The sequence below is a fragment of the Ictalurus punctatus genome, chromosome 2, assembly GCF_001660625.3.
Source record: "Ictalurus punctatus breed USDA103 chromosome 2, Coco_2.0, whole genome shotgun sequence".
Classification (NCBI taxonomy): Eukaryota; Metazoa; Chordata; class Actinopteri; order Siluriformes; family Ictaluridae; genus Ictalurus; species Ictalurus punctatus.
Genome location: NC_030417.2, coordinates 12,563,058 through 12,585,172, shown reverse-complemented (window position 1 = coordinate 12,585,172; position 22,115 = coordinate 12,563,058). Strand labels below are relative to the sequence as shown.

The 22,115-nt window shown below is 39.9% G+C and overlaps 1 protein-coding gene across 2 annotated transcripts; it reads left to right on the top strand.

Annotated features, from left to right (window-relative positions):
- Nucleotides 1-607: 607 nt before the first annotated feature.
- On the top strand, nt 608-21,262 carry engase (endo-beta-N-acetylglucosaminidase). 2 transcript variants are annotated; one of them, XM_017451048.3, is made up of 14 exons: nt 608-787; nt 1,255-1,334; nt 2,748-2,949; nt 5,616-5,764; nt 7,514-7,668; nt 8,634-8,782; nt 9,462-9,633; nt 10,226-10,329; nt 10,990-11,101; nt 13,494-13,678; nt 17,386-17,534; nt 17,659-17,761; nt 18,649-18,763; nt 19,883-21,262. In XM_017451048.3, the coding sequence occupies exons 1-14, from the start codon at nt 690-692 to the stop codon at nt 20,279-20,281; spliced, it is 2,172 nt and encodes a 723-aa protein (XP_017306537.1). In that variant the 5' UTR covers nt 608-689; the 3' UTR covers nt 20,282-21,262. The 2 variants fall into 2 exon arrangements, with proteins under 2 accessions (XP_017306537.1, XP_017306544.1); XM_017451055.3 differs by having other exon boundaries at nt 609-787; nt 17,386-17,528.
- Nucleotides 21,263-22,115: the final 853 nt, after the last annotated feature.

Sequence of the window (22,115 nt, the reverse complement as noted above, 5' to 3'; positions counted from 1 at the left end):
GACTCGGTGTCATCTGTTTTCAATGCGAGTTTTTTTTACAATGAGTCGAGACATTCTTCTTTGCCTGAATATTGATTCCCCCCCCCCCCCCCCCCCCCACACACACACAAAATCTTACCCCACATTCCATTTAACAAAATAACATTACTTTTAAAATTAAATTAAAAAAAAAAAACAAAAAAAAACGTAACAAACATACGACTCCCTATTCACGCTAAAAGAAAGATCAGATGTTGTACAGAGGTTTTCGTGGAAGCAATCTGATTAAATAAAGCACACAGAGTAACGGAACTGGGTACAACTATTTAAAGAAAAAGAGGCTCATATATGATATTCGGACAGAAAAGAATCGACTCGTTCCCAAACGACACTGAATCTTTGGTTGCGAGCTATCTGTTGGAGCAATTGGTCTTATTTATCGTAATTGTACTACAAGCAGAGAAAAGCTCACTATATTACTAGATATATTATTTGTTTAATTTTTAAAAGCAATAATGTACACATAATAGCAAAGCATAAATCAATCAATTGAAATGCCTATGCTTCTGTGACTAAAATCAAGTTCAGTTCCGGTATCCGTGTGACGTAAACACATCTGTACCAGTTCAGCCAATTGGAGTTAACCCGGAAGCACCCATTGGTCTCTCGTTTATTTCTTTTCTGCAAATCTTAGCTAATTATTGTTTAATATGGACTCGAGCGTGGTGAAAGATCCGCGTGTTAACCGGAGAAGAAAGAGAGAGGACCCTGAGGATACAGTGGGAAAGATCACGAAAACAGAAACTGGGTGAGTGAGTATTTAGATATATAGTTAGCTACACATTCCTATTATGTCTATTATAATGGTTGCACCAGCTGGATAAAAAGTTCTTTAGTCTAAACTTTAGTTTAGTTTTATAGATTAGATATAACTCTAGAGTTTTTTATGCAGTTTTTAAAGTGTATGTTTTAAACTATTTGCAAGACAGACAGTACAGTAAATATGCCATATGTGATATTTTGCCTAGTTGACTAATAAAATGAAAGAAGCAGATTCTTTTATTTCAGTGAAGTGACTAAACCATTCTTCATCCCTATTTTATCTCATTTACCCCTTTTCTTTTATCTGCTGATTTCTAGTGCTGTCTGTCTTTCATGAAGCATGAACTCATGCTCTTGCCCAAAACTCCTTCTGCTGTAGCAGTAGTCAAAGATCTTAATTCACTAATGTTAATATTAATCCTATTTAATGTTAATATTAATCCTATTTACCAGATCTGAGTCCTGCTTCGATGAGTCAGAGGATCAGAGAAGTGTCCACGAAGTCATAACCTTCAAACCGTCTCATCTATCAGGTACTTGGTGTGTCATGAATGATTTTATTCCAACTGTGCAATATATATTATATATAATTATTTAAATAAATAAATAAATAAATAAATAAATAACCAAATCACTGCATAACGTGTAAGGAATATAACACTTCAGGACGTGTTGAAAATAATCAATGATGGGCTGGCGGTTTCTATAACAGCGTGTCCCGAACTGTTTTATTCCTATTACACCAAAGCAGCTTACCTAAACATTTTACATTTGATAATGAAGTATACATTGTTTTTAACCCAAGTTCCGGTTATCGCTTATATTATGGCATCTATTCAGTCGTTCTCTTATCAGTCTCCTTTTTTTCTCTCTTGACATTTAATAAGGCAAAAAAAAGTGAAATGGGAAATGCACAAAGTCCTGTGTCTTGACTCTCTTTGGGTGAAAATTGTACAGATTGTTACAAAGCTCTGACACTGGAGACTCCTTCCATAAATGATAAACATCTCATCACAGAAAAGACTCAACATTTTTCTTAGTTAAATAACTGTAAGTTTTTAAGCCAACTTATAAGTCTGTGTGAATTTGCTATTACTATAGAAATGTGGAATAGAAGTTATAATTTGTCACTACAACATGAACATCGTACATAATACTACTACTACTGCTGCTACTACTACTACTACTACTACTACTAATAATAATAATTTCAATTTATATAGCGCCTTTCTCGCACCCAAGGTCAACAACGAACAAACAAACACAGAAATAAAACCAGTCCTTGAAACGCTGCCAGACGGGATGTAATATCAGTGGCGTAACTGATCATAGTTCGGCTAAAGGCCTACCCAGGTATATCCTCCCCAGCCTGTACAGCCACTAGGCAACACCGCTTGTGAACAACACGCCAATGAACCACAACGTGAGCACAGACACATTGCTGAGAAGAGCTCTGAGCAATACCAAGACCGTTTAGAATGATCATACAAAGCTCTCCGCTATGTATAGATTCTATATATACCATATGCTATGTAAATATATAAATGAGAGGATTCCACAATGACACAACTTTTCAAATGTATTTGTGAAGATTGCATTTCATTTTCGATTCATGTACAGATTAAATTCGGCAGAAAATAACTTTGTATTTCTACACTGCTTGCTAAAATGGAGAACTCTAATAGTGTGTTCTAGAATCTGAAACAGTGTAAAGTATCGACTGTTGAAAAGTAATTGTCACAAAAGCATGACAAATCATATAGGCTGCATAGGGCTGCATCCCAAATCCTATACTACCATAATCAGCAGTATCTAGTTTCTACTATCTAGTTCACTTCAGATAAGTCCCAGTGCAGACTAAAACTAGTCCAGAGACTCTTTCTACTTTTGTACCTTTACACCACTAAATACTGTGTTTTCTTCTTCAAATGATGCCCATCGAGCAGCTCAGCACTATGATCAGGACACAACTGAGCCCATCAGCTATGCCTTGAAATCTTTGGATGAGCTGCTTTCCTGGAAGTGCAGCAACGCGAATCCATTCAACATGGCCACCATCCCTTTGGTGAAAAGATGGCCGTCACTGAAAGACTCTCAGATGAGGACACTCATCTGTCATGACATGATGGGAGGATACTTGGAGGACAGGTACTGTCCCCAACTGACTTCATCACTTTACTAACACTACTAGTAGTAGTACGTGTTACTAACACTTAACATTTTTTATTAACAGTTGATGGTAGAGTCAGAAGTTTGTGCTTGATAATTGCTGATTCTGCTTATGTAATTTTTTTTATGTGATATAAAATAATCAGGTCTTGAGCTCTTAGTAGCTCTTTGGGTTTTCTCATTTCTCAAGTATTGAATGTCTTCTCTGGGTCTTCTCCTATAACGCCTGATAAGGTTGGAGAATACATGGTAAGGGATCTGAGACCATTCCTCCATACAGAATCTCTCCAGATAATTCAAATTCCGAGGTCCACGTTGGTGGACTCTCCTCTTCAGTTCACCCCACAGGTTTTCTATGGGTTTTGAGTCAGGGGACTGGGATGGCCATGGCAGGACCTTGATTTTGTGGTCAGTAAACCATTTTTGTGTTGATTTTGATGTATGTTTTGGATCATTGTCCTGCTGGAAAATCCAACCACGGCCCATTTGAATCTTTCTGGCAGAGACAGTCCGGTTTTCATTTAATATCTGTTGATATTTCATAGAGTCCATGATGCCATGTATCCTAACAAAATGTCCAGGTCCTCTGGCAGAAAACCAGCCCCAAAATATTAAACAGTCACCACCATATTTAACTGTGGGCATGAGGTACTTTTCCATATGGCTACCTCTCTGTGTGCACCAAAACTGCCTCTGGTGTTTATTACCAAAAAGCTCTATTTTTTTTTCATCTGACCATAGAACCCGATCCCATTTGAAGTTCCAGTAGTGTCTGGAAAACTGAAGACGCTTGAGTTTGTTTTTGGATGAGAGTAGAGGCTTTTTTCTTGAAATCCTTCCAAACAACTTGTGGTGATGTAGGTGACTTCGTTTTGGAGACTTTCTGACCACAAGATGCAACTAACTTCTGTAATTCTCTAGCTGTGATCCTTGGAGATTTTTTGGCCACTCGAACCATCCTCTTCACAGTGCATTGAGACAGTATAGACACACGTCCGATTCCAGGCTGATTCATAACATTTCCAGTTGACTAGAACGTCTTAATTATTGTCCTGATGGTGGAAATGGGCATTTTCAATGTTTGTGCTATTTTCTTATAGCCACTTCCCATTTTGTGAAGCTCAACAACCTTTTGCTGCACATCACAGCTATATTCCTTGGTCTTACCCATTGTTATGAATGACTAAGGGAATTTGGACTGTGTGTTACCTCATATTTATACCCCTCTGAAACAGGAAGTCATGGTTGAACAATTTACTGTTCCTAGTCGCCCTGGTGTGCTTAAAAAAAAGTAAAATATCAATGAGGAAATACTTCAAATATATTTTTCTCATATGAATTCATAGGGGTGCCAGTAATTGTGTCACACCTATATTTAACAATTTTTAACCATGATTTTTTTAAATTATTTTTTTTATACACCTGTGTTGTGTTTGCAATTGTTTGATATCCATGAGAGCAGATATCCATGAGAGCATATTTTAATGAATTTTTTCAAAAGGTTAAACAATGAAGACAATTTTTCACCACCTTCTTCGCTCATATTTACCAAGTGTGCCAATATTAGTGGAGGGCACCGTAAATCGTGAAGTAAATAACACTTAATATTTGGTTGCATAAACCTTGTTTGCAATAACTGCATCAAGCCTGCGACTCACTGACATCACCAAATTGTTAATTTCTTCTATTGTGATGCTTTCCCAGGCTTTTTCCGCAGCCTCTTTCACTTGTTTGTTTCGGGGAGTTTCTCCCTTCAGTCTCCTCTTCAGAAGGTGAAATGCTGTTCAACTGGGTTGAGGTCTGGTGATTGACTTGGTCAGTCTAAAACCTTCTACTTTTCCCTTACTTTTGTTGTGTTGGCAGTGTGTTACGGATCAATGTCTTGGTTAGTGTCTTGGTCACTTTGATGAGTGAACCCGTTCCAGACGCAGCCACGCAAGCCCAAGCCATGACACTACCTCCACCATGCTTGACTAATGAGCTTGAATGCTTTGGATCATGAGCCGATCCATTCTTTCTCCACACTTTGGCCTTTCCATCGCTTTAGTAGAAGTCAATCTTGGTTGCAGAACTTTTGTGGCTTGTCTCTGTATTTCCTTGCGAATTCCAATCTGGCTTTAAAAGCTGAAATTCTAAACTCTATTCTCATGTTCATCTTTTGATCTCAGACCCAAATGTCTTCAGTCTGCAGCAAAGCCAAATGAATTGGCCTTGCCGTTGCAATAGTTTCAGAGGGTACTGTACGTGCCATGCCTTTTATAAGTATTCACGTTCCATGAACTTTTCCACATTTTGTACTGTTACAACCTGGAATTGGAGTGGACCTAAACATAATGTCCTAAATCTACACAAAATATCCAATAACATTGAAGTGGAGGTATAATCAAATCAAAAGAGTCATTGCGATCTCAGATCACTATGGATTTACAAAATGGCTGATGGGCCGAGCAGGAATGCAGTTACATCACAACACCAGATTAAGATTAAAAGATCGAGGGAGATATTTTGTGTTGTAAAAATCAGTGTTTCTGGCTGATCAGTGTCATGAGGTACCACATTATGATTTGCCATTTTCATTTAGTGCAAAATTGAGGCAAATTATGGCTGACTTCAGCATAGTCATGATAATGTTTTTTCTTTCTAAGGTTTATTCAAGGTACAGAGGTGGACACACCCTATTTGTTCTATCACTGGAAATATATCGACATCTTCAACTACTTCAGCCATCATATGGTGACCATCCCTCCTGCCATGTGGACCAATGCTGCTCATAAACACGGCGTGCTCTCACTAGGTCAGTTTTCTCTCTAATCTGGGTAAGATTTCTTGTTCTCATAGGTCATGTCAGTTCTGGTGTTTTCCCCATTCTTCATTTCTTTTACAGGAATCCTTTCCTTCCATCATGAATCTGTGAGGTGTTTGATTAGTAATAGATAAGATTATTCGCTCCTTCATTCACAAAACAAAACCAACATCTGCAAATATGTAGATGCATATTACTGTATATGGCATTATAATTGAGATCTGAAACAAAGTCTTCAGGTGAATATACAGTACTGTGTGAAAGTTTTAGGCACACTATTTTTTGTATTTATTTATTTTACAACAAACTTTGTTATAGATTTTTTTTATTTTATGACTTCTACATTATCAAGTCAGTACACAAAACATTAGTTTCCCATTAGTTTCCCAAAATGAAATGTTACAGGAAAATGTTTGTGTGTCAGTAAAGAAAGCAGCATATTACCTAAGAGACCACTTTTCCGATTAAAAAAAAAAACACAATGAAGGCTGCTGGGTTTTGCTGCAAAAGTATGAAGCGAGTACGACAGTCAAAGTCTCCAGAACACCTGTGGCTGTTTCTGCAACATGCTCCATAAAACTTACAGCTCATTTCCATATAAAACTACACTAATTGTACTACTATTAATTTTATTTTGTCACACCTAATATTGACTTTGTTTCATTTACTACTGTTTATTGCACATGTAGAATGTAGAAACATTTAATTTCATTATTTTGAAGCCCCTCCAAGCCTCCCCTATCATGTGGACCCCCCAACCCTCATATTGGAAGAGAGCAGGTATAATGATTATCTATTTTATATATATATATATATATATATATATATATATATATATATATATATATATATATATATACATATACATAACTTATAATCTATTTTTGATAGGTAGATTTTTTTTGTTGTACTTTTTTAATTACTTTTCATAACTTTTATGATTTTTTAAACTGATTTTTATTAAACTATATAACGGACAGGTATGGAACATGAATGATATAAAATGTTTCTGAACACTATAACTACTTTGAACGAGAGAACTAGGCTGTAATAGCGTGGACTATTTTACATGTAAAACATGTTGCATTACATTCGTCTTGCGTTCTAAAAACATTGGCATATGAATGATGTAAATTGGGACGTGGGGCGCGTCTCGTTATCCATGACATTGTTAAATCTCCGGCTCTCAGCCAATCACTGAACAGAGCAGACACAGAGAGATGTGTGAGTGAAAGCAAGACCTCGCGTTTGCAGGAAAGTACTGGCCACATTTGGAAAGTCGCTAAGGTTTGTCCAAAAAGCCGCTGGATTTGTTGCTAGGCACTTTTTTTTGGCAAAAAAGGTCGCTAAAGGTGTCTGAAAAGTTGCTAATTTGGCAACACTGGTCTGCACTGACAGCTAGATTAAATGCAGGCTAAGCTCTGCCTCTCCCCGGCAAAAAGAAAATACAGAGGGGGGAGAGGGAACGCAGGGTTTTTCATTTATGCGCATTCTATTTGAAAAGCAATAAAATACACCGAGTCCCCAAATGATGCCCTGTCTGTGTTTTGAGCCCCACTTCTGATCTCTCTGTGCCTCCCTGGTTGAGAACCACTGCTCTTCAGCATTTCTTTGCTTGTGCCTAAAACATCTGCACAGTACTGTACATACACACACATATTTAAAATTCTGCTTAGCCTGATGCACTTTTAATACATGAACTTTTTTTACTCGTTGATTTACTCTGTCTCTGTGTTACAGGAACGTTCATCACGGAGTGGACGGATGGAGGGAAGATGTGTGAGGTTTTCCTGGCCGGAGAGGAACAGTATCACTCAGTTGCTGATAAACTGGTGCAGATTGCCCACTGTTACGGGTTCGACGGCTGGCTCATAAACATAGAGAATGTGCTGAGTGTGAGCTAACTTCAAGTTTCATATTACAAAATGAAGTGCAGTAAATTTAAAAATAACATTATTTAAACTGCGAGTGTAGGTCTGGGCATGTTTTACCGAATGTCTCCACCAGGATATGAATATCTGACCGTTTTGATCTTATGGCAACCATTAGCTGGTGCCTTTTATGGGAAAACTGCTTTAAAAAAAACAACAAAAAAAAGGAGTAGACTGCAATGTATACAGTGCTGCTTGAAAACCCTGCTGTTTGTGAACCCTTTAGAATTTTCTACATTTCTGCATAAATATGACCTAAAACATCATCAGATTTTCATACAAGTCCTAAAAGTAGACAGAGAGAGAGCCCAGTTAAACAAATGAGACAAAAATATTATACTTGGTCACTTACTATAAAGGAAAATGATCCAATATTACATATCAACTCTAAGATTAGCAGTTTAATCTGAAGGTGAAATTAGAGTCAATCAATGTGTTTTCAATCACTGGGATGACAATCAGGTGTGAGTGAGCACCCTGTTTTATTTAAAGAATGGGAATCTATCAGTGTTTGATCTTGTTTGTGTGGAAGCGCATCACGGCATGAATAAAGGAGATTTCTGAGGACCTGAGGAAGAGTTGTTGAAGCTCATCAGGCTGGAAAAGCTTACAAAACCTTTTTCCTCGATAAATAAATGACCAAGTATAATATTTGTGTCTTGTTTGGTTAACTGGGTTCTCTTTATCTACTTTTAGGACTTGGGTGAAAATCTGATAATGTTTTAGGTGATAGTTGTGCAGAAATATAGAAAATACTAAATGGTTCACAAACTTTCAAGCACCAGTGTATCTGCAAAACTAAAAGAGCCAAACGGTTTCCTTTTGGTTGCTGAGGTTAAGGTTAGGGTTTAGGTGTAGGCATAACCTCAATAAGTCAATGGAAGGTGCTCACAAAGATTGTATGATTGTGTGTGTGTGTGTGTGTCTAGGAAGGTTCTGTGAAACACATGGCTCCGTTCCTGCGCTACCTCACCGAGCAGATGCATGAGCAAGTTCCGGGCAGTTTGGTGATCTGGTACGATAGCGTTCTGGAGGACGGCACTCTGAAATGGCAAAACCAACTCAACAACAGCAACAGGTGAGCCTCGGGTGTGCGGATATAGAGTATGTGTTGCATTAAAATACCAACATGTTCAGAGAGTCAGGAATTTTAGGCCAACTGTGGCAACAGTGGAATTATAAAGATCATTTTGCCATATTGGACAGCCAAAACAAAGCGATTTTCATTACATTTGCTTACAGCTGCCTATTTTCAAAGAAGGTGGTATTCAATGCCTTCAGTGACAATGTGGGGGAGAGGGGTTGGGGGGTGGTGCATACAAAACAAAATAAGTGTTTATCTTCTAAATTATTTATGTTTAGTAGCTGCTTTTTCCTGGTCAGGATATGACCTATCCCTTGACGTAGAAATACTCCGTGAAAGTCTCGCACACATTCACACCTAAAACCTACATTGACCCAATTTAGACTCACTCCTCTACCTACTGGCATGATTTTGGAAGGCAAAAGGATTTCAGATTCCTTATTATAATATTCTGTCATATTACACACACCATTATAAAAAAACTAACAAAAAAACCCATAACACACTATACAATGGACAGCGTAAGAGAGGAAACGCTAACTCCAGCACGCTTTCTAATGAGGCTAATGTTGTTTTTGTGGCCCAATCTTTAGTACAAGTCTGAATTATTGAAGACTTTCCAGGGTCCGCACGTCCATGTGAGGTTTATGTAACATCTTTCTGCTCCAAATAGAGTGTTTTTTGATGCGTGTGATGGCATTTTCACCAACTATAACTGGACGGAGAGCAGTCTGGAGGATATGGCGTCCGATCCCGCAGCACAGGGGCGTCTGGCCGATATTTACGTCGGCATCGATGTGTTCGCAAGAGGAGATGTAGTGGGAGGAAAGTTTGAAACGAATAAGGTGAGATTTGTTTCGTCCTGAAGATCATGGAAGTCATGAAACAGTCTGAATTAGATGTACAAGTCTTGTTTATTCAAGTTGTTTTCCTCGCTGAAAGCAACAGGGATGAGACTGACTTGGTTAGACTGACATATACACACAGTGGGGGAAATAAGTATCGAGCGCATCAAGTTTTTTTTTCAGTAAATATATTTCCAATGAGGTTAGTCACGTGAAATTTTCACCAGACTTTGGTATTAACTCGAGAAATACATTTCATATAAAAAAATCCAAACAATAAAGTTATGTGTAATAAAGTGGAATGACACGGGAAAAAAGTATTGAACACGCTAAGAAAAAGCAGTTCTCCAAGGCAAAGTCAGGCAAGCAACCAGCTGAAATCTGTAAGTAATTATACCCCCTATCTGTGCAAATTAATATCAGCTGGATTAGTAAATTGATGGACTTTAATGATTGCCTCATTGGAAATATATTTACTGGAAAAAATGTTGACGTGTCCAATACTTATTTCCCCCGCTGTGTGTGTGTGTGTATATGTGTATATATGTATGTGTATATGTATAATATCTCAGTGTTGTCATGCTTCTTTTAGGCTCTTGAGCTGGTGCGTAAACACAGACTTTCTACAGCCATTTTTGCTCCTGGTTGGGTTTACGAGTGCCACGACAAAGTGGATTTCCGCAAGAACCAGGACAAGTGAGTCTATTAATGCATAATAAATAAACGTCCCCGATATACCCACCTTCAATACAGTAATCACATAATGGGAGGATCAAAAGAGAAAGAGGAGGGTCCTCCTGCCGAACAATGGCACGAAATATTCAATTGAAGTTACTTGTTTAGTGCTTTTAACTATTCAGTTCGATTTTCAATTCAATTTGATTTGTATAGCACTTTTAACATTAGACATTGTCTCAACGTAGCTTTACAGAAACATATAAAACACAGGATACAGATTTTAAGTGTATGAATTTATCCCTATTGAACAAGCCGGTGGCGAGGTAAGACTCCCTGAGATGATATGAGGAAATATAACTATAGATACTGTCAAAAATCAGCTTTGCAGAATGTAGATTTAGATTCGTAGTGAGCAATCCAGAGGTGAGTGAACATATTGTGAATAAGAGTCCTGGGATGAGCATCGGGGCAGTTTTTATGATTACAGCAGCAGTTCTTGGAATGTAGAAATCTGCAATATCTGGGTGAGATTTTATGTTTATGTTGTCATAAACATAATTTGTTTGTAATGATTTTTAATTACCATCTTTTGTCTAAGAAATCTAGTATATTACTTACAAATATTTAATACGGTACGTGTGTGTGTGTGTGTGTGTGTGTGTGTGCGTGTGTGTTTAGATTTTGGGGCTTGTTATCAGACTTGCTCTACATTCACCATCCTGAGTGTCCTCTTCCCTTCGTCTCATCTTTCTGTCAGGGTCATGGAAAGAATTTCTACTGGAGGGGGAAGGTATGTTTAATTGAACATGTCCGGTGTTCGCACTGAAGCTACAAGGCAATGCGGCTAACAAGGAAAGCTTACAATCCCCTTATAGCATGTTGGAAAGTGAATGCCTAAATCATCACACCCTCGAACCTCAGACTGATCTATATGTTGCTGATCTAGTTGCTGACGCTGTTGTTCACGAAAACAGTTACAGGAGCCGTTGTGAAGCCGGAAAGGAAGAGTCAAAGAAGAACAAATAAGTCGTCTTTTGGAAAAAACTACTTTCAGTAGTAAACTAAAATAAAACAAAATGTTAGCACGTCCGCCTCACACCTCCAGGGACCGGGGTTCGATTCCCACCGTGTCCTTGTGTGTGCGGAGTTTGGATGTTCTCTCCGTGTTGCGGGGGTTTCCTCCGGGTACTCCGGTTTCCTCCCCAAGTCCAAAGACATGCATGGTAGGCTGATTGGCGTGTTTAAAGTGTCCGTAGTGTATGAATGGGTGTGTGAGTGTGTATGTGATTGTGCCCTGCGATGGATTGGCACCCTGTCCAGGGTGTACCCGCCTTCTGCCCGATGCTCCCTGGGATAGGCTCCAGGTTCCCCGTGACCCTGAAGAAGGAGTAAGCGGTAGAAGATGGATGGATGGATGGTCTACAGTTGACACAACTAATCTGAAAATGTTCTGTATGTGAAGAATGTGCTTTTGAACAGTTAACCCAGTTAGTTAAAAAGAAAGGGTACCTTTTATAAACAAATGTAACAATAGTTGGCCCAAATTCTGTATGATTTTCATCACCTCATTTTAATTCCTACATGTTTCTAGCTACCTGGTTACCGGTACCGAACATTGAACTGACTTCTTAAAACGCACCTATTATGGTTTTGAAACGTGCCTAATTTTGTTTTCGAGGTCTCATGCAATAGATTTACATGCATCCAAGGTCAAAAACACATAATTAAAACTGCAACGTCACCTTTTTTCCACCCAGTGTCACAAACGACTCGTTCTAAAGGATTCATTCTAAACTTTCAGAGAGCGTACTCTGCTCTGATTGATTGGTCAGATGTCCCAGTCTGTTGTGATTGGTCTACCATTGTCAGCAAGCAGCCGATGAAGATCAGAGGCGGGGGTTTTTTTGTTACAAACCTATGTAGGTTAGTACAGGAAGTAAGTCTGGAATCACTAACGACTCGTTTCAGCTGTTCAGAATCGATTCCTTCTTATGGGAGTCAATAACTCCGTTTGTCGTGCGCTTCGATTTTTTAAAAACTTTTTTACATTCACAAACAGCTCTACAACACACTACGTGAAAGGTAATATTTGAAAAACCATAATAGGTGCACTTTAAGTTTAAAACAGAGCTTTCATACTGTAACACATCAAAACATCTCTCTAACTCATTCTCATTCTCATCATTCTAGTCTCATTCTCTCTCAGCTAGCTAATGGCTTACCTGTACAAGATTCCACAGGCTGGATGTTAAGCTAAGAATTGCCGATATTTGCGTTTCCATTTTGGGTCGTATCATTTGCAGATTGCTATCATACTGTTTCCTTTGAAACATTTAAAGGGGTCATGACATGTTTAAAAAAAAAATTATTATCTATAATATTAGTAAAGTATTTGCACAAAAAAAACATACAAACTGAGTAATCCTTTACCTTTAAGACTTCAGTGTAACCACCCACTGTTATGATTGGCTAACACCTTTGCCTATGAATTAATAATCAACGTCCCGGCCGTAATACGTGCGGAACTGTTTTAAGCGACTGAGCACCGGTGGGCGGGGCCAACGGTGTGATGATGTAAAAGTAGGTGTTGATGTCTCGCTGTCTCTGATGTCACAAATCCCGCTACATCCAAACGAGCCGTTTTTGGAACTTGGTTAAATAAACACTCTTTTTCTACTGAGGACGACGTATTAAGCTATGAAACCTGCACAACGTTTTAATGGTATAATGACCTCTTATATGTCTAAAGATCAAGGAAAATTTGATTTCTCATGTCATGACCCCTTTAAAACTGACAATATCTGAGAAATTGGGCCAGGGACGCTCATGTGTCTCCACTGTCTCAGACATTTCTGCTGCTATGTAAGCATTTGGTGCATGAAGTGTAGACTTTCGCCAGGAAACTGCTTCATTTTGATTGGCTCTCGAAATTGAAGCATTTAAAATGTGCACATGCTGTGTTTTTAATTGACTTACAGTTTTATGGGGTTAAATATTTGAGTTACTATGGACTTCCTGTCAGCTCAGACCAGTCTGGTCATTCTCCTCTGTGCAGACCCTCCACACACAAGCTGTTTTTTTTTTCTTTTCGCACTATTCTGTGTAAACTCTAAAGACTGTATAGTGTGTGTGTGAGAATCAGTACAGTGTGTCTACATGTGTATTTGTGTGTGACTGTGTAGGTAGAGCAGGACAGAACCTGGATGAATCTGAGTGCTCAGGAGCTGCAGCCTCTCTATGTGATGGAGAATTTGGAGGGAGGAGGCTGGTTTCAGACTCGAGGCTGCTCAGAGGAAGTGTGGACTGGAGGGAGTTCACTACTGCTGGAGGGGACCATGCCAAAATCCCTGTCCAAAATCTGTGCCAGGTAAAGATCACAAAAATAATAATAATAATTTTAAAAAACTGTCGTTATATTATAAAATAAGTTAATGTGTGCTCAGCCACTTTATTAGGAACACTGGTACACTTGCTCGTTCACGCAGTTGACCAATCCTTAGCTTCGGTTAATGTTCACATCAGAATAGGCACCAAAAAAAAAAGATGATCTCAGCTACTTGGACTGCAGCATGGCTGTTGGTGCCAGACATGCTGGTATTGAGTATTTTAGATCCCCTGGGATTTTCACACACAACAGTCTCTAGAGTGGTTTAGAAAACAAAAACATGCAATGAGAAAGATCAGAGGAGAATGGCCAGATTGGTTTGAACTGGCTACAGTAACTTATACATAACCACTCTACAACCGTGGTGAACAGAAAAGCGTGGCAGAATGCACAACACGTATAACCATGAGGTGGATGCTATGCAGCAGCAGAGGGACTATGCCAGGTTCCACTCTTGTGAGCCAAGAACAGGAATCTGAGGCTACTGAAACTGAACAGACAGAAAATCATTGCCTGGTCAGAATTTTGCATCAACAGTAGGAATCCCTGAATTTGACACGCTTCTGTCCACCATCCTGTATGATGGAACTCCTATTGTGGTCCTTGGTGATTTCAACATTCATCTAAACAAGCCACATGCAGCTAACTTTCTTGCTCTCCTTCCCACATTTGACCTCAAGCAGTTCGCCACACCAGCAACCCACAAAGCCGGCAAACAGCTCGACCTCATCCTCACACGTAACAATCTTCTCATTACTCCTCTCCACACCTCTGACCATTTCTTTATCCAGTTCTCTATCTCTCTCCCCTCACCCTCTTCACTGTCTCCACCCTCTATCTCTTTTCGTCACAATCTTCACTCCCTTTCCCCCTCACACTTCTCTTTTGCACAACCTTACTTCCCTCTTATAGCCACCTCTCCTCACTGGACTTAAACACCGCAACTGACACGCTATGTTCCACTCTAACATCTTCTCTTGACAGCATCTCCCACCTAACCTCCAGACCTGCTCGCACATCACCCTCTAGACCTTGGCTCTAAGAAGCTCTGCAAAACAACCGGGCCAAACTAAGAGCATCTGAACGGAAATGGCGTAAATCTAACAATCCAACTGACCTAACCAATTACCAAACACATATCTCCTCTTCTTCCGATAGCATCACCACTGCTAAAGCCACATACTACGAAGAGAAGATTGGCAGTTCTCCCAACATCCGCACTCACTTCAAAACCTTTTCTTCTCTTCTCTGTGCCCCTCCTCACCCTTCCCCTCCCTCTCTCACTGCAGATGACTTTTCCAATTTCTTTTCCAACAAGGTTACATCAATCAGGAACCAGTTCTCAACCCCAGCCATGCATAGACTGGCTCCTCCTCCATGAAACTCCCAACTTGCTTCCTTCTCTCCCCTCTCAGAGACTGATGTCTCTAAACTCCTCCTCTCTAGCTGTCCCACAACCTGTCCTCTTGACCCTAACCCTTCTCTCCTTCTTCAGTCCATCTCTCCCACACTATTACCTGCACTCACACACATCTTTAACACATCGCTCTCTACTGGCACATACCCTACCTCATTTAAGCAGGCCCGGGTTACCCACTGCTTAAAAAAACCATCACTTAACCCTGCTACAGTTGATAACTACAGACCTGTTTCCCTCCTCCCTTTTCTTTCCAAAACCCTTGAAAGAGCCATTTTTAATCAACTGTTCAATTTTCTCACAAAGAACAACCTCCTGGACACCTAGCAGTCTGGCTTCAAGAGCAATCACTCCACGGAGACTGCTCTGCTTTCCGTCACTGAAGCCTTACGACTAGCAAGAGCAACGTCTAGATCATCTGTCCTCATCCTACTCGACCTCTCTGCTGCTTTCGACACTGTGAACCATCAGATCCTCCTGTCAACTCTCTACAGCCTGGGCATCACCAGAACGGTTCTGTGCTGGGTGAAATCATATCCCTCAGACAGATCCTTCAAGGTATCATGGAGGGGAGGTATTTCTGAAACTCAGCAACTCACAACTGGCGTTCCTCAGGGGTCAGTTCTGGGTCCACTGCTCTTTTCTATCTACACTACATCTCTGCGGCAGGTGATTGAGTCTTATGGCTTCTCATATCATTGCTATGCTGATGACACCCAGCTCTATTTGTCCTTCCAGCCTGATGATGGATCGGTCTCTGTACGAATCTCTGCTTGCCTGTCGGACATCTCGGACTGGATGAGGGAACACCACCTTCAGCTCAACCTGGCAAAATCTGAGCTTCTCTTCATCCCAGCCTGTCCCTCAATCAACCACAAGCTCACTGTACAACTCGGCTCAACCACACTCAAGCCAACCAGGACGGCCAGGAACCTTGGGGTGATTCTCGATGACAGCTTGACCTTTACAGACCACATCTCAACTACTGCACGGTCCTATAGGTACATCCTGTATAACATCAAGAAAATCAGACCCTACCTCACCGAACAGGCTACACAGATACTAGTCCAGGCTCTTGTTATTTCAAAACTGGACTACTGCACCTCACTACTCTCGGACCTCCCGGCCAGCTCCATCAAACCCCTTCAAATGATTCAGAATGCTGCAGCGTGCCTCGTCTTCAACCAGACCAAGAGAACCCATGTCACACCCCTCTTCATCTCCCTCCACTGGCTTCCTGTAGCTGCCCGCATCAAATTCAAGGCCTTGATGGTCACCTACAAGACCATGTCTGGAACAGCACCCCCTACCTCAACTCTCTTCTGAAGGCTTACGTTCCCTCAAGTAATATGAGATCAATCAATGACCGATGTTAAGTGGTACCTACTAAGCGTGGCTCAAGGTCCCTTTCAAGAACCTTCAAACTAACTGTTCCTCAGTGGTGGAATGAACTTCCGACCTCAATCCGGACCACAAATTCTGTCACCATCTTCAAGAAACAGCTAAAGACCCACCTCTTCCATGAACACCTAACCAACCTGTAAAGAAACAAAAAAAAAACAACTTGCTCTGGCACTTACACCTCTACTCTGTGCACTTCTTCTGGAACTCAATTAATGGATCTTGTATGGTAGCACTATTTTTATTGTTCTCTGCTTGATGTCGCTTTGCTTGTATTTTCTCATTTGTAAGTTGCTTTGGATAAAAGCGCCTGCTACATGAATAAATGTAAATGTAAATCCATGGACCCAACCTGCCTTGTGTCAACAGTTCAGGCCGGTGGTGGTGGTGGTGTAACGGTGTGGGGAATGTTTTCTTGGCACACGTTGGGGTCCTTAATACTAATAGAACAAGGTTTGAATACCAAACTTTATCTAAGTATTGTTGCTGACCACGTGCATCCCTTTATGGCCACAATTTACCCATCTTATAACGGCTACGTCCCGTATGATAATGCGGCATGTCACAAAGTCATCTCAAACTGATTCCATGAACATGGCACTGAGTACAGTTTGCTTCAATGGCTTCCCCAGTCACTAGATCTAAATCTAATAGAGCGCTTTTGGGACGTGATATAATTGGAAGAGTCACAGTATGCTGATTCCACGTTGCAGTCATGTCAACACGGGACGAGAATCTCAAAGGAATATTTCCAACACCTTATGGAATCCACTCCACGAAGATTTGCGGCTATTCTGAGAGCTTTATAATAAGATAATAAAAGAAAGATATACTCTCATTAACATCTCCTTGCATGGCTTCTCTCTTCTAGGATATTTTCACTCCATGTGCCACTGGCCTCAAGGATGTTCATCTCATGCGTCTATCAGCTGTCAGACAGAGTGACTATTTCTTTAGAGCTCAAAACCACAGACGCTGCTCTCTGCACACGCACAGGGAGTGAGGAGATGCCGAGTGAGTGTTAGTTTCTTTCTTAGTTGTATTTTTTTCTTAAAGAGTATAACTGTGTGACAGTCCCAGCTGCATAATCTGAATCTAGGTGTACATTTCTAGTTTGTGATTTGTGTATGCGTGTGTGTTTCAGTCAGTAACGTGATTCCAGTGGGGTTGGATGAAGATCATGAGCTGGTTAAGCAGTTCACTCAACGGTGTGGAGGAGAGCAGAAAGCAAATGGCTGGATTACCAGGTCAGAGTCACTAAAGACAGAGGAACAATTTGTTTGGAAATGCATAGTTCATGTGAGTGGTTTTTAACTATACAGTAAAGTAGTTACCTAACCTAGTTGAGTTGGGTGCCAGATTGAATTTCACAGTTCAACAGTTAGCATAATGTTAATTAGCTTGCAGGATAACCTGACAACTGGTTTTGATTAACCTAATGCTAGCTAATTAACATAAATCAGTAGTTAGAAGGCTGAAATGTAAAAGAACATTAACTTGAATAAGTACAACCTCAATTCCGAAAAAGTTGGGACAGTATGGAAGACGCTAATAAAAACAAAGAGGAGTGATTTGTAAATGTACTTTGACTTGTATTTAAACGACATCAACAACAAAAAACATGTAAAGACAAGGTATCTGATGTTTTACCTAATCAACCGTATAGTTTTTCGAAGATAAATGTTTATTTTGAAATTGATGCATGCAACACATTCCAAAAAAGTTGGGACAGGGGCAGTTTAGGACTAATAGCAATGTGACAAGTTGAAATAAGAAGGTGATGTAAAACAGGTGAGGCAGTCGTCTAATCATAGTATATAAGGAGCCTCCAAAAAAGGCCTAGTCCTTCAAGAGCAAGGATGGGTCGAGGCTCGCCAATCTGCCAACAGATGCATCAGCGAATAACCCAACACTTTGTGGACATCATTCTCCAAAGACAAATTGGTAGGATTTTTGTTGAATGTATAGTTCGCAAAACAGATATATCGACTTGAGAGACTGGTATTGAAAAAAAAAACCCAATATGATGCTCTACATTGTTACACCTCTTACTTCCATATGAGGCTGTTTTAATATTCCTACCGAAATGCCATTTGTTCTTCTATAATAAAATATCGCGCGTGTGTGTGTGTAGGTGTTTCCTTCTGGAGGTGACCGGTTGTGCCCTCAGAGACGTGTGTGTCAGTGTGTCTCGAAAAGAAGCAGAATCACAGGATCTTCCTTTTCACTGTAGGATTGGAGAGATCATGGTAAAGGAAAACTAATGCCTTAATCACCACCTGAAGTTGATTCTTTTTGTTCCCTTTATACTGCAGCAATTTGCCAGAACGAACAATGTCTTACGACACATCGTACATTTCTGTAATGTTCTGTAATATCAGTGAAAACCTTATAGGTCACTTACATTAGTTCAAGCGGCTTTTATTGTCATTTCAACCATATACAGCTGGTACAGTTCACAGTGAAAAGAAACAATTTTCCTGAACTGTTGCTACATAAAACAAGACCACATGAGACAACACTCAACTAAATAAGATCTACACATTTTTACATAAAGTGCACGTGCAGACGTGTGCTAAAACACAGGACAGTGCAACTAAAACAGGACAATAGGCACAGTAAGTGACAGTGTAGTGCCGAACAGTACACAGTTTTAGTGTGTCTGATATAACAGGTAGTGCAGAAGATAGGTGCCAAAGAGTAACAATATCATTTTAAAATAGTATAAATATAAACATAACATGCTATGACTTAGTATTCAGCAGATTAGCTTATACCAAATATGTAGCAGTTATTCCAGTATCAGCCAGGTAAAGTGTATAATAGTGATGAAATTAAATACAGTAGCAGCAAAAATGCAACAGAGTCAATGCAGCAATGTGGAAATATTGCAAGGGGAGTGTTCAGTTCAGTCTCTGGGTATTGAGGAGTCTGATAAAAGCTAGCAGTTCTTCATCAGAATCCCCCCCCCCCCTTCTTGGTAAAAACAAAAACAGAAAAAAATGAAGCTTGCCATTACAGAGAATCTCCAAATTCAGAAAGCGTAAACGAACGAACAAAGTGCTTACAGTGGGGAAAAATGCTAAATAAACCTCATACCAATAATACCAATTATACATGAGTTGTTACTATAGAAACTATAATCTGTGATTTCCCTCGCAGTTAATGTTATAGAAAACCAATCAACACTTTCTGACCAATCGCAATGGAGAATTCAGGCATGGTATAATGTGGTATAATTGTTATTAAGCCGTAATAGTGCTGTGGCCTGTAACCCCAGCTCTATCTGCTCTTCATCTCTATGTTGATTAATGTAAATAATCCGGAGACGTGGAAATAAATCATGGAGACTTTTTTTGTTGTTGCAGCTGTTAGATGCAGAGAGTCTCTTCACCCCTCTGTTGCCCATCCAGAAGATGTCTGTGTCTGATGTGGTGTGGCATAAAGGAGATGTTGATGTAAATGGAAAAGCTACAACGCTCTTTCTGAACGCTACTCTACACTGGAGCTACCCGACCCAACTGGTACGATATTTCCGTGTGCTTTGGCGTCACGTACGAGGTCCGGACCCGCGAGTTGGGCCTGGAGCGGCCGTTCTTATCGGCCGGTCATATTCACCGCAGTACCGTGTGATCGAGCTCGAGGTTGAGCACGCGGCTGGAGTGATGGAGCTGCTGGTGGAGCCGGTGAGCAGAGAAGGCTTCAGGTTGCCCGAGTCGCACTGGGGGAGACGGACACTGAGCTATACCCACGCCGGTGATATATAAACATACACATGCTGTATAGTGCAGATGCTCCATACTGTATTTTAAATATAAAACAACTTTGAATGTGAGAAAAAGGATACATAAATAACAATTTTCAGGGATTTTTGTATTATATTCCTTCTGTATTATTTTGTGTGACTTTTTCCTCGAAAATCAATGGCTACGTATTTAAAAACTAAATACGTAAATAAATTGGCACCCTCTCCAGCTCTCTGCATATTTATCAGTAATTATCAGTAAACAGACCCCCGGTGTTTATTAACATTGACTGACTGACTGAGATTTGCAAAAGGAGTCAGCAAGTAACGTAATGTTGGGTCTGAGTCCAGTTTGGCCGAGTTCGCGTCGAGACCAAGTCCTTAACCAATCGAGTCCAAAAACGGCCGAGTCCGAGTTCCTTAATGGTCGAGTCCAGAAAGTAATTAAATTGAAAAAAAGATTTGAAATTGCAATTGTAAACTCAACACTGAGCTTTTAAATTAATATTTTAACCTTCACAAACCAATGGCAACATACATGTAACAAAAAGAATACCACTATTACATCTTCCATTGCCATTTAATATCTGAATGAATGTTATCAGCACCTCAGCTAGTTTCCGATCAAAAAATGGTTTCAAGGAAAAAAAAAAAAAAAAAAAAGGGATATATGGGTATATGTAGAACTTCTATTATATTACAAGTGTATGAAAAAAACCAAAATGAACCAGTTTTGTTATTCTATCACACTATATTGTGTCCTCCAGTGGAAGTTGACATTACAAATATGATACCGCTCCCCCACAGTTATATGGGCTTAGAGAGAGTACAGAGTAGAGTTACATTTAGCAGCATGCCATAACAAGCTTATAACATTTTAGTACCGCTTTTAATCTGTCTATGAATGACAACAAACTCATTCCTGAACACAGCTATGTTCAACTTTTTTCATTCCTAAAATAAATAAAAAAATCCCTATCAGCAGGGTTTATGATATTTACTACATTAAGAAGTATATTTCACATATTTTTTTTTTTGCGTGAAATTCAAGACTGGAATCACCAAATGCTAATGTGTAGGGGTGGGCGATATGACTACAGTGTTATTTCACGACAGCGATACGTTTTCTCAGGTAGGTCTTTCAGTAGTGTTCAGGTAAGAAATACTACGGAAATTTAATAAAGCAATTCAATGTAAAATAAAATTGACAACGTCGGTCAAATGAGTGAGTGAGTGAGTGATTTTCTCTTTGTATTTTGTTGTTTGATGAACATTAATGACATAGACAGCAGCAGGTTTATTAGACGTCTGTCACTTTAAGACCTAATGCACAGATCCAATATACTGTATTGACACACCTCAGATTTTTCCCCAACTGTTTACATTCACGTAAGACATGACCGACTGTGTTTACACGAATACCCAGCCAGACCTGCATTTTGACGTGATGTCTGTATTTATTTGACCGTCCAAGCGTAATAAGCCACTAAAGAGAACTGTACTCGCACGATGAGGCGGCTTTCTGTGCGAGCATTTCAAGTGTGTGTAGAGAAAGCCCCCTGGTCAGGAAGGGAGACATTCATTCATTTGTTGTCATCTTAAATTTGATGTTGTTATTTATTTTCATGTTACGTCAAGTTCGAGTACAAATTCACCCATGTACGTGACAAGTCCGTGTTCGTTCATAATCGGACTCGAGTCCGAGTACCCCAACTTTAGTAACTAGCTTAATAACAGCTGAAGCATTAAATCCTGAGACAGTCATGCTGGCCTGTGTTCTCAATGCTGTCCTCAGAGAAATAAACACAGAAAGGAACACAGAAAGCTGCTGATGGAGTTTTATCTTTGAGGGAACA